The sequence below is a fragment of the Aythya marila genome (assembly GCF_965140915.1).
Source record: "Aythya marila genome assembly, chromosome: 5".
NCBI lineage: Eukaryota > Metazoa > Chordata > Aves > Anseriformes > Anatidae > Aythya > Aythya marila.
The window spans coordinates 22,259,135-22,272,230 of NC_139046.1; the positions used below are offsets into that span (position 1 = coordinate 22,259,135).

At 45.3% G+C, this 13,096-nt stretch overlaps 1 protein-coding gene across 9 annotated transcripts in view; it reads right to left on the minus strand.

Moving 5' to 3' along the window:
• Positions 1-13,096, minus strand: part of BRSK2 (BR serine/threonine kinase 2) — a 324,182-nt gene that overhangs the window by 149,823 nt on the left and 161,263 nt on the right. For all 9 annotated transcript variants that reach the window (XM_082760889.1, XM_082760892.1, XM_082760891.1 and 6 more), the window contains exon 6: positions 4,284-4,378. In XM_082760889.1, coding sequence (XP_082617015.1) covers positions 4,284-4,378 — 95 coding nt within the window. The remainder of the gene's footprint in view (positions 1-4,283; positions 4,379-13,096) is intronic.

A 13,096-nucleotide genomic window follows, 5' to 3' on the forward strand; every position in this document is an offset into this window, starting at 1 on the left:
TTCCTACTATTAGTTTCCAATAAGCTTTCTGCCCCCAGGACTGCAGTATCTTCTATTATCAAATGCCTATCATCCTTATCAGTATTTACAGGCCGTGGTTAAGTTCTCTCTTAACCTTCTCATTGATTAACTAGGTAGATTGAATCCTCCGAGTGTCTCATAAAGCATGAGCTCTGATTGTTTAGTTATTCCCTCACATCTTTCCTGAACTGTGCCCTCTTTTAAAACATTTTCCTTGAAGAACGGACACCTCCACCGGGTTGCATCCCAGCAGTTTTAGTAACAAAACAGTGGCAGCTAATGCACGGCTTCCCACAGCAAAAGGAGAAAAGAGAAAGTAAAAAAAAAAACAAAAAAAAAAACACTGAACCTGAGAGAACAGAGTAATGAAAGGGATTAAAAAGGAGGCAACAATAACTGAAAGAAAATGGAGAAGGAAGGAAGGAAAGTCAGATGAGTTAGTAAAGAAACAACTAGCTATACAAATAGAAGCTTGTGAAAAAGCACATTATGAGAAAAAGGCTGTGCACAGCCGTGCCTATTTACACATGGGCTCTCCTAAGTTATCCTGGCTGCTCCAAGAAGCTGCCGAGCCATCCTGCTACCTGTCCCTCCATTCAACTCTTCCAGGCACTAAGGGGTCTCCGATGCTGATGGCTGCATGATCCTCCCTGCCTAAGAATTTCTGGAAGCAGAGCTCATCAGCAGCACAGGGCACTACAACACCTCTCAGACTCACCACCCGTTGTTCAAACCAGCCCCACAGGAGAGGCGCAGAAGGGAGCAGGTCGCTTTCCATCCCCCAGCCTGGAAATACCTGCCTTGCTTCAAGGCCAGCGCGGAGGATTCGGTGAGAATGAACAAAAGGCACGCACACACAAAGCACACATATGGAGCTCCGGGCTCCAGTCATCAAGCCTGGGACATCTGCGTCTTTCTCAGGATGTCTGCGTGTGCAAATAATTAGGCTAAGGCCAGCTGTCCCCTTCTCGCTCTTCACCCTTTATGCTCCCATTGCTTCCGCTACCGTTGCCTTTCCAAAGAGTATTTCATCAGGCAGATCACCAAAAGAGGAGGCGTTTCTTTTAGCTTATTCTGGTGAGGAATTGGTGAGGTGGAAGTACTCCTCCGAGGACATCTTACAAGACTCCTCCAGATTTCCAAGCAAGCTTTTGCCACATCAAAGGAAAGATTTGCTTTCAGTCTTAAATTCTGAAGTTATAACCTCCAAACGCTCACGCTGGTACTGAAAATGCAACCATCAACAGTGAGGCTGCACGTTCAGGAACACTTACTGCTTTATGGCCACATTTAGCTCACGTATTCTGGGCCTAATTTCCTTCTCTCCTCAAGCAGTGATCCAGAAGTAATTCAGTGAAATTAATGAACCCTACTCAATCTCCACACGCTCCCTCTAATCCACTCACTTCTGAGGCCCTTCTCTGGGTTCGTGCTGGAGCAAGCTGAAGGTCCCTCGGGAGGCAGGCCTCCAGCCCAGCAGGGCGAAGAACGCGCCGCTGAAGACACCCGGCCAAAGCATTTACCAGCTGCGTGAAAGCGGGAGCGAGAACAAAACCAGGACTTCGGTTCTCAGCTGTGAAATTTGTAGCTTTGCCCCCAAACGGTGCTCCCAAGAAGGCTCCAGCTGGGGCTGGCGAGAGAACACGGCTCCCCAGCCTGCGGTTAGCAAGGCAGGGCGCCACAAAGCGGAAAGCTCGCAGGCACGCCGAGCAGCCCCGTCCTCCGGCAGGGCAGCGGGAGCTTGGATGATGCATTTAGTGCAGCCTGCGCTGCAGTGTGCCCGCCCGTGTATCATCTCCATAGCAGCAGTTCTGTTAATTGAGACCAGCTGCTTCAACTCCAAATTCTTCTCTCCAGAAATATTGATACTACTACGTTATGATTAGAAAGCACTTTACCAAATGCCTCTCAATTTTGCACAGCTCAGATGAAGAGCAGCTGCAGAAAGAAGGGACAGTTCCCTGACTGCACAGAATAAAAGAAATGCTCACTGCAAAAACGCTGGAGAAATGAAGGCTGTAAGTAGCAAGTCAAAATAGCATAACGATGGCAGGAGAAAGCAGCCTGCTGCATGTGCTCGTGCCTGTCATTTTAGATGTTGAAAGGACTCTGAGCAGACTTCTTCCTTATGCTCTAGGATAAATGGCCACAGCACTGTGGTTTTACAGCTCCATGCGGCAGGTGCGCGGATTTGTCAGATCCAGTTTTTCTGTCCAAGGATGGATTAAAGCAAAACCCATCAATCTGGGCCTGGCTTGGAAGAGTAGCTGTGGTCTTGACGCGGCTCCAGGGCCTGTTCTGCACAGCCCACTGGCAAAGAGTCACTGGAGCTGATAAGCAAGCAGGAAGATCTGCGAAGCAGGAATGCCACCACACCACCACAGCTTGGCTTCCCTGGTGGCTGCTCCCCTGCGGCTGCTGACTCCTTGCAGCAGGCTGTCAGCTCTGCCTCGCAATGGTCACACTGGGACTGCCGAAAGCTGAAGCATTTTTTCCCCAGCTGCCAAGCTGGATTGAGCTGGCTAACAGCACAGTTCAATTCCGAATTCACTTAGAAGTTAAAGCCCTGTCTCTGACCATCAGACACAGGGCATTCCTGGAAAGACATCTGGTTACCGAGTTTATGCAAGATCTGGGCTAACCACTTCAATCCCATCTGCTGTTCCAGCCTCCTGAGTATGGAGAACAGAATCCTTGAAAGAGAAAATCTCACCGTGAATGATCTGAAAATGAGGATCACGACACAATGCATGGTTTCCTCCTGAGAAGGATGTTGTACAGGCTTACAGAAAACATGGCACTCTTCAGCATGCGGCTGTGCAAACAAGGACCTAGCCATCACCTCATTACTCAGATTTCATACTACAACTGAGGTAATGCAACAAAACGAAAGCAGAGCTCACTTTGCTATGCTCTGTGATTTGCCTCCTACTCTGAAAATCAATGAGGTAAATAAAATCTTTGATACAGATACCAGCCAGAGTGTCTCTCAGCTAACATAATGCTCATGTTTTTTAAAAATATTCCTACTGTGCTCCTCTGGAAAATATTCAAAGTTTTTAGAGTCTCATTCAGATGTTACCATTTACACATTTTTTTCATTTTCATTGTGTTCCACTCATCTGGTGAATCTCCCTTTAAGGTTGCAGTTTTCTTATTTATTTCACTTTCTAATTTCTGGTCTCTACTAGAACACTGTTTGAACCCACAGTGCTGCAGGAGATGGAATACTTCAATGAAATTCCACAAGGATAAGTCTGAGCACATTACAGTTGAGTATCAACTTTCAGAATCATTCTTTGAACAAATAAACTTACATTGTACACCTAGCATTCACTGTTTGCATCTTCCTTTTATCTCCTTTTTCTTTTTGCTCCTTAAGGTCACCATACTTACTTGTGCTTGAAAACAGCAGGCAGAGACACATACATACAAGAAATGGCAGTGTAAAGATATATGCTACATGTGCTCACAGGGAAGTTACCTCTATGATGTCTGCAGATCCATTAGTGGTTTTTGGAGGTGACAGCTTGATAGAATTCTGTTGATTGCAGTGCAGTTCTGCTCCACCCCACAAGCTGAATTTACCCTCTCATGTCACCAAATCGCATGAATAAACTTTTATGCAAGTAGTTTTTTTTTTATTATTTCTTTTTAGGTTTCCAAGATCAGTCAATGACATTTGTGTAAGGAGATGTATATCACAAGATTAGATAATGAATTAAGCTCTTCTGAACACTACTGTCATTGGGACAGACTCTTTGGTCGCTTCCAATGTCACAGCTTTGTGGTTTGTTAACAGAATTATGCCAGCTTAAAAACAATCGTGGATGCCAGCACATCAGATCATAACGAACCCATGCAGAAGAGCGAGCAGTAGGAGTATACAAACAAGAGATTTACCAACCTCATTTAAATCTCTTCCCACTGACATGTGAACCCCTCTGTCTGCAACACACTGCAACCACTCTGCCCTGCTCTAGCGGTGAAACTCACGATGCCCAACACACAGCTGCCCCAGCAGAGAAGTAACAACTCTGCAGCTGACCATTAATTTTGTTCTCAAAGCACAGGAGTGCTCCCGTTTAATTTCAGCTGCCCTTGCCTCCCCCATAACTGAATTATTGTTATTATGCTCTGCATAATCCTAGTACTGACAGGGATGTTTGTTAAACGTAATTAAAGATATTAATTTTGCATGGAACAGAAAACAATGCCAAGAACTTAGTTTTTTTTTTTTTAATCTCCCATTAGAAAATTACCTTCATTAGCACCGACTCGCTGAGCTTCTCTCTGTTGACAATTTTTATCGCGACCTTCTGACATGTGACACAGTGAACCCCCAACTTCACAAGCCCTGCAGGAGAAACAGCACAACAGAAAGAAACAATCAGTTAAAGCTATCGACTGTTGAGATTTTTGTGTACGTTACCCAGCAGTACTTTTTTTCTGTACGTTACCCAGCAGTTGGCAATTTATATGCAAACAAATTTCCATTAGTCCCTCCTCCTGCCAGATGAAATCTTGTGAGTAATGAAGACCCTGCAGCCCACACTGCAACCACTTGGCAGTGAAGCTGCCAGCATCCTTAACGCCGCTGCAATTGCTCCCATCAAAACTGGATTGTTGCTGAAATGCCGTTCTACCAGTAAGAAGTAAACTTTTGCCAATTTAACTGCACTAGGCTGGGGGCTTTGCCAACACCTGGCATCACTGAAAGCTCAGAAATCTACTGAACTGGTTGGTCAAATGGCTGCAGTGTAGACATGGTCACTACATTTCTTCCAGCCCCTTCCAAAACTTTCAGGTTCATAATAAAATCTTAATCAGGTACTTAATCGAGTTTTCTCCTCCTATTTCAGATTTACCCTGCTGTATAAGGTTAACACCATGATGAACACGACAGAGGAATGGAGGACCATCAGTATGTGTGGATACAATACCAAGTTCTTCTTATTTGTTACTATTTACTATATCCTTGTCAATATCTACATTCTCACACAAGAGTGCAGCTAAACGGTTTTATTTGCAAAAGGATACCAGTATTCCCATTAGGATCAGGATGTCTGAGCTATCAAAAAATGTGGAATAAAACTCCAAGAATTAAAAGAAAGAGGTAAGTAACATAAAGTATTACCGTCTGCAGAATTTTGATCTGAATCTGCTGACTCGCATTAAAGTACATCAAGAGATCTCCCATGAGTGAGTTAAACATAGTCTCCCGAGCTCTCCACTCTATCTCCATTAACAAAATTTCTGCCCTGAAAAATTTTACTTTGCTGGCCTATTCAAGTGAGATCTGTTTGCTTCAGCTTTTACTCCCGTCAAATGTGCGCACGCAGCACACCACCTAGCAGGCTGGACTCCGTCCCGCTCCACACGCACTGTGCCAAGCTGGCATTTGGCTTAACTCATTTATAACCTGAGGAAGAAATGGCACCTCCCTGGTGGCACTAAGACCTGCAGGGCTTCTCAGAGCATTTCTTAGCAGTGATACTGTGCAGTAAGAAAAAGTCCAGCTCAGCCTGCAGCTCCTGGATTGGGTGCCTTTTAAGATCCTGACCTCATTCCCTGTCCCAAACGCCAAAGCCAAAAGCGTTGCTTTATCTGCAAAGTGAGCACAACAGATCTGCAGGCCAGAGAAATGACGACCACAGGACTTTATACTTTCTCTTCGAGGGATGAAACACATAGACCACTGCCTTACTTCAAAGCTGTCCCCAGAGAAGTGAACTGGAGTTTCATCAGGGGCTCCAGCAATCTCCTGCAGATATTTGTTCATCTTTTTACTGCACGGTTAATGACAGGTGCTGAACAATTAAGCACGGGTTATTATGCCGAGAAATAACCTCCCAACTCACTTCCAGTCATCTCTCTTTTACGGTGCGCTCAAGTTTTCTGGATATTTCCAGTCACGTAATCCTTCAGTCTCATCTGGTTAAGTGCTGACACCCTCACTTTCAGCCATGACACAACCAAGTCACAAAAATTAAGAACGCAGCATGGTGACAGCTCCATCTGAAACTGTGTGGCAATGGGCTGGCCTCTGCCTTGAGCAGCAGGGGAGCACAGCTGGGGGAAGATGCTGTGATGTCCAGCAAATCCTCACTCTTACGCCTGAGTTTTGTCCACTCAGTACATTTATTTTATTACCTGTAGCACCATGGGCTCTGGGTTCACCATTCCCAGCCTCTGCAGCCCTGCTTCTGCTTCTCTTTGGCTTTGCTCTGTGTTTGGACAGTGCCTGCCTGGCACATCTTCGGTGTAAGCACACGGCTTCAACCCGTGCCTACTACTTTCTTCTAGCTTCCAACACAAATCACAGCTCTGCGTCACGCTCTTTGCATCGCTCTGAACTCCCTCCCCTTACATTGCCAAAGCTTTGAAGAAGTTCTAGCTCAGGCATTTACATGCAGACTCCCAGGATATGTGACATGGTGCTGCACTGTAACATGCGGCAGACTCATTATTTTAAGAGGCCAGTAAAGGTGGCAAACAGCTACTTTCTCTTCCCCCAAAGAAAATGGAACCTCACATTTCAAGACTTGATTTTAAATGTTGTTTCTCCCAAGTCAAGACATCTGTCCCACTGCACCTGGCTGATCTGTAAACTACTTTTTCCTTTGTCCTCACTGCAGCACCTTGGCATTGAGTCACTGAAGCCACACCACCAACTCCGGGGACACCATCATATCGCACAGGCAATCTTCACAGCATCCTTTCAGCTACTCACCTACCACAGAAACTGAGAAATAAAGATTAAACCATTCTGTTTACTCTGATAATGACATAAATCAACAATTAGAAGGCTTTACACACCTCACAAAATCACACAGTATCAGAATGATTTTATATTGAATTAATTCCACCAACCTCAGGAAGTCATTTCTGATTTACACCAGTGTACCAGAGAACAAAATGAGAAAACGCCTGTCAGATCTAATGCATTTTTCCTCTTTTCTTAATACATACATTAAAAATTGAGAAAAAAATACACTGTCACCGTTATCTGTTTTGTGGAGATAACTCTGAGACAACCTTCTGAACAGCCCAAGACAGCACTTTTCACAGCAGTAAATTCAGTGAATGCAATTTTCGGATAAAAATAAAACCTGTTGCTCTGCTGTGCCTCCCTGCCTCCCCCTTGCCTTTGACATCTGCATGCCACCCTAGCAAAATAAAACCCTGACAGAAGCCCACCTATAGGAGAATGTCCTACTAGTACTAGGAGAAAATCCAAAGTGAGCTGGGGCAAGGAAGGACTTGTATTCTGGACTTCAGCTTTGGTCCTGGCAATACCAGCCTATGGAGTTACAACTCAGAGATGACTTACAGGCATCTGACTCCTGTGAGCTCCTGATGGTCAGCACAGCTCTTTACTGGCATACAGAACATAAAACATTCACGATGTATTATATATCAGTACAATGACAGATCCTTAGAGAGAATAAGAAGCAACCACGTGAGTAAACTGCTGAGCTATTCCTGAAATGGAAATAGCAGAACACATGCTCAGAAACAAGAGGCCAAGGTGCTGTTTGTAGGGCCCTGGTAGGGGCTGGGGGTCTTCCAGTTCTCCCGTGGCTGCTGTTAACGAGCACCTCAGGTCTACAGCAAACCCCCAGCACCAGTGTGTCAATACATTAGGTGCTTACTTGTAGAGCTTATCTGTATGTTTGGCCCGGCAGAAGTTCCTGTGTGGTCCCCAAAGGAGAAGAACCACGGCTGCCGCTAAGAGGGCATTTCGCCTTGGCTTGGCTCAAGGCAAGGCTACCGAGGCAACAAACAGAGTTTGAACATGTCTGCTTCAGACGTGATTAACCCCCAAATGCAGGCGAGTAATCTTCACGACTGTAAAAGCCAACTCTGGTCTGTCCTGGCAAGAAATCTGAGAAATGGGGGGAATGGAGCGCTTGTAAACGGCTGCTTCCCCAGCGCCCCGGGTAGCTGCCAGGCACTCGCTCCTGCTGGCAGACTGCAGCTCTGCAGCCACCGGCAGCTCTGGGCACTGACACCCCGGGGCTCTCAAACGGGCTGCCACTTCTTACCAGCTGCGAACACGGGGCCGCTTTTGATCTTAGCCACTGAACTGCACCCAAACAGCTCCGTAATTTCAGGCTGGGGACTTAAGAAGGAAAAATGAACACACTGAAAAGCAAGGGGATGTGTAAGCTAACGCTGGCCTTTCATTTATAATTAAAAGTCACAGGTTTAACCAACGAGCAACAGGAACTCCAGATGGCACAAGGGAAAGACGGCTTACAAGGAAGAAGAGCACAGGGAAGCTTGTGGTATGCTCCGTGTCAACAAATAATGCTCCCACAGTCTTTTAGAAATGTTAAACACAAGTAACACTTTTTTAACCATAAGGCCCATAGCTACTTCAACAAGTGGAATAAATTATTACTTACATTTGCTACATTTAATAAACGTGCTTTTCCAGAGGCACGTGGAGGCCTTTCATTTTCATTTGAAATTAAACCAACCCAAAGCCCTGTCTGGAAGTGCCAGTAAATTTCTGCCATAGGGAAATCAGTCCCTGATTTCAGAAGATCCTCTGCATGTCTCCCATTGCTTGTTCATTTTATGACAAAGCACAGCGTCAAAAAACTTCTCCTTAAAAAAAGGAAAGGGGAAAGCCCTGGTCTGGCCTGTAGTATCTCTTTTGGCTGGATGAGCAATGAATGGTATGTCTAGAGAGAAGCACTACTCCTAACGTGAGCTAGCTAATTGCCAATTAATTCAAGTCACTGAATACCCAACAAATGTTAATCTAGGCACTGCAGGACACAAGCATTTGTGGTTTACATCAGCACTCAGACTAGTATGGTAACAAACTATTTGAATTAAAGGAGGAACAAAAATCTTAGTCTGAACGAACCCAAGGACACTGTTTTTTAAACAGCTCAGTATGCACACACAGTTGCTGCATGTGAGCTTTGTACATATAATTTTTAACACAAGTAATGTGATTTATCCCCACAAATTGGAGGCTATAAATCTGTTATAAATCTGAGAATTATTTACAGGTATGAGATACCTGAAAACTACACGCACTGATATTTGCAAGATCTGCAGACCTTCAAGGATGCCAGTTTAGAGAATCAATCCTTAAAGCAAACAAAAGCATTAAAATAATTCAAGTAAAGCATACTAATATTGAAGTAATATTCTTGCTCCTTATTCTCAACAGCTATCTTCTCAAATACTCTAGTTTCAAGTAGGGTTAAATCAGTTCAGTCACAGTGCCTAACTCTGCTGACTGCACTGAAGTTGCTTTAGATCTACAACAGTGGAAGACGGATTAAAATGTGGCCCACAGCAACATGATTTCCATAGCCGTAAAATAAGGATAATGACACTTACTTACCTTGCAAGGACTGTAGAAGGATTAACTGATTAATCCTTACAAAGAACATTGGAAAAGGGGTGGGATGGGGTTTAAAATGCTATGCAAGTTTTACATATTACACCCAAGAAAATTGCATTTTAAATATAATCTGGAAAGAAAGCTCTAGATTATTTCTTAGTAATAGCTTCCATTTTACGTCCCAAGTTTTCTAGCACACTGTTTTTCTGGTTTCCTACAATATGCATCTTATGCTCGTCTTGGCTGCACTGGAAAGAACTTTGTTACCGAGCATCCTACTTATGGAAACCAATAATTGCCCTTAATTGCTCAAGTCTTCTCGTTGAGCAGATGTTTATTTTTCTATAGCAATTGTTATCTCTAATTACTGACTTTAAAATAAACAGTCTTATATCAAGTGACACACAAATTACACAGTATCAATTTATAATTGCATGTGGGGAAAGGAGGTATAGGGTTGTCTACAAATCTAAAAGGATGAGGATGGAGCTACCCACACTGGTAATGAAATAATTTGACCATGAGCTGTTCTACAGAGAGATTCTAGTGCTAAAAGGCTGTTCTGAGGGCTCATGCAATAACCATTTCTAAATTGAATAAACTGTAATTACAGTAGGACTGAAGCCAGAGTTCAAACGCTCAGCGGGAGTGTGGAAGGAGATGTTCATCAGTGCTGGGATTCACACGCCTCAGCTCGGAGCCCAGGGAAGCTGTGCACTGAACTGCTGCAGCCCAGGTTGATTCTCCTGAGCTGCGAGCACTGCCAAACGTGTGTGGCCCAGGCAGCCCAAGGGACGCGCGCCTGCGCTCGGAGATGGGCGAGAGCAACGCATCAGCTCAGATGTGACTGGATCCACATGCCTGATACTAGAGAACAAGAGACACAGACACATACACAGATAAACAGCAGCTCACCAGGAGCCGGTTTTACACTGTATGCCTCAGAGATTATGGTAGGATCATCCTCCGAGCTCAGCAGGATCAAAACACACAGAACCAACATCACCTCTATTGATTTTTATCTTGGTCTCTTTCTTACAATATTTCATAAATCGATACTTCTCAGAAATTCTTTGTGCCCGCTGAATATAGTGAAGAACGTGGCTGTTGAGTCCCTCTGACACACCATCTTTCCCATCTTGCCACGCACACCCACGTGACTGAAGAGGCTCCCCAGGGGAGCAGGATACAAAGCTGGGTGGGCACAGCCATGCTGCTTTTGTAAAACGCTGCTACTCAACAGCCAAACCCCAACAAACTCCTCAAGTCCTCCGGGAGCTCTCAGCAGCTTGTGATGTCCAGTGGACTAAGCTTCTGTTTCTGCTCAAGGCTTTGTTCCCATACAAACCCACCCGAGAGACTAAGCTTTGCTGCCGCCGGCGAGGTACAGACCTCAGCTTCCTGGGAGTGTGGAAGCCTTGGGGTGGCATCCCCACCCCTACGCAGAGCTGCACACCCCCCTTCAGACCTCGTTACTCGTTTGTCAGGGGATGACCAAACCCAGCCTTTTTCAGGTACAGCAGGAAGCCAGCAGAGCTCTGTCTATCCTGCCTAAGATATCCTTTAGGAAACATGTCACTATAATTAGGTAACGTCTGGGTAATGAGCCACGGTATCCAGTGATCCACTGAGCAGGAATGATGCACTAATAATGAGGGAACACTGTGAGCAGGGCAAGAGGAGGTGAGGAAGGAAAGACAGGAGGAGAGAGAGGGCAAAACAGTTGCTCACATGTGCTTTTAGCTGATATTAATCCCATTTTCCATGCTCATTTCTCCCATCTCCTTCTCCTCACCACCCTTCCATCCTAACTCTGCCTGCCTCCTCCTGACGGCCTTCCAACCTTCCGAGCAGCCGGGCCTGTTTCAGCCAGGCTCTGTGAATATTAAGAACTTCATTAAAAAGAGGGGCAAGCAAGGAAAGCCTTTCTACAGAAGACAGAGGTCGTGCTCTTCACAAGATGAGGCTCACTGCAGAACACTTCATCTACTGCCACAGCTTACCCTGCCCTCTGACATCCCTTAATCGCCCCCTGACGGGTTCCTACGGAGCTGTGCGCTGACTGCCAGCACACTGTGCTTCACCAGTGCCTCGAGAAGTGATGGGGCTTAGCTCTGCCTGCACCCGTGCCATGACCAGGGCGCCTAACGCAGGTCCTGTGCGCATGCAGCACCTCCCACTGCCCCAAATTCCCAAAGGGCTTCTTGAAGGCAGTGGGACAGGGCTCGCATGCAGCCAGGGTAGAACTAGACAGGACAGCTCTTGAACCCTCTAGACGGTTTTACAGCGACATTTTTTCCCAAAGACAACTTGCTCTGCACCCAGCAGAAGTAGGGGCTGATCTTGGATTTCCAAGCAGAGCTCCCCTGGATTTCCCTCTCCAGTTTGGGGCTTTCTTCCTTACTCTGCCAACAGCCTCCAAAGGAGCTGGAAGGGGTATCATTGCCTTGGGAAGACTTTGAGCCAGTGAGACTTTTACACTGATGTCATTTCATTTATTTTCAGGGGAATCATCCCACCACACACTACCCCATTATCACGTACAAGAGGTGAGTCAGGCCCAGCTTTGGGTAAGAGCACAGTGGGGACACCTCACCTTCCCTGCTCTGTGTGTGGATGCCTTTTTCAAAATGATACCGAGACCTTCCAAGAGGGTTCAGAAGAAATCTCCCTCATAAGATTCTGGTTTTTAATGTGACTCCTACAGTGCTACACATGGGCTTACACAGTCCCAGTTTGAGCAAATGGTTTAAGAGGTTTCTGCCCTCTGTAGTGGAGTGCGTGCATCACACTGAATAAAACTGTGAGGGCAGAGAGCTCATGACAATTGTGATGGACTGCTTTTCCCACTTCCTAAGATGTTTCTCTGTTGAAGGTAGAGGAAATCTAGCATATAACATTTTTGTAATTATACTGAATATGAGAAAGAAACCCCAAGCCTCTGGCTTAGGACAATGAGAAGAAAGACCACTTGAAAACTGACTTCTGGCTTAAGAAAAGGAAAGTCAAAGCAAAAGGAATTAAAGGTCAGAATAATTAGACTATTATCATTTTAATGAACAGAAACAAGCGTATAAAACCCCCAATTTTCAGAAGTATTTTCTTTAATGTGAGACTAATGGCTCAGGTCACAGCATGGAGCTGAAAGCATTTATCGACTTCTGCACCGAGAAGAACAGGAGCTGCCTGCACATGTAGTACAAACTTCACTACAACCAGTTTGCTCTGTTCCTCACCGAGAGAGGAAAGCGGGGGGTCATATTCAATGCACCTGCACAGAAAAGGCCCAAGCTCCTCGTTAATTTAAGGTAAGGTTTTTGAGAAACAATGTAATTCTAGAGAGAAAGCTCAGCTGTGCCTCCACAAAGAAGAAAGAAAATAAAGTGAATTTAATTTCCTTTCAAAAGAAAGGTGGCTGGATAAACACAAACATGCACACCCCAACCCACCTTCTGATACACAGCTTCATCACTTGGATGTTTGTACCAGAGCAGCTGTGGCTAAGTATGTCCTGAAATACAGTGCAATTTCCATCTCAGGCAGGAGCCATCGATTATAAGAGGACAGTAGCATGAGAACTGCGCTGCCAAAACACATTTTTGTGTCATGCTCCTGTTTCCGGATTTCTATGCAACAACCCTTCCCTGGGTTGGTGGGAGATCCCACGGTGAATTTCTCTCTTCTGGAAGAATTCACTGGAGGGGA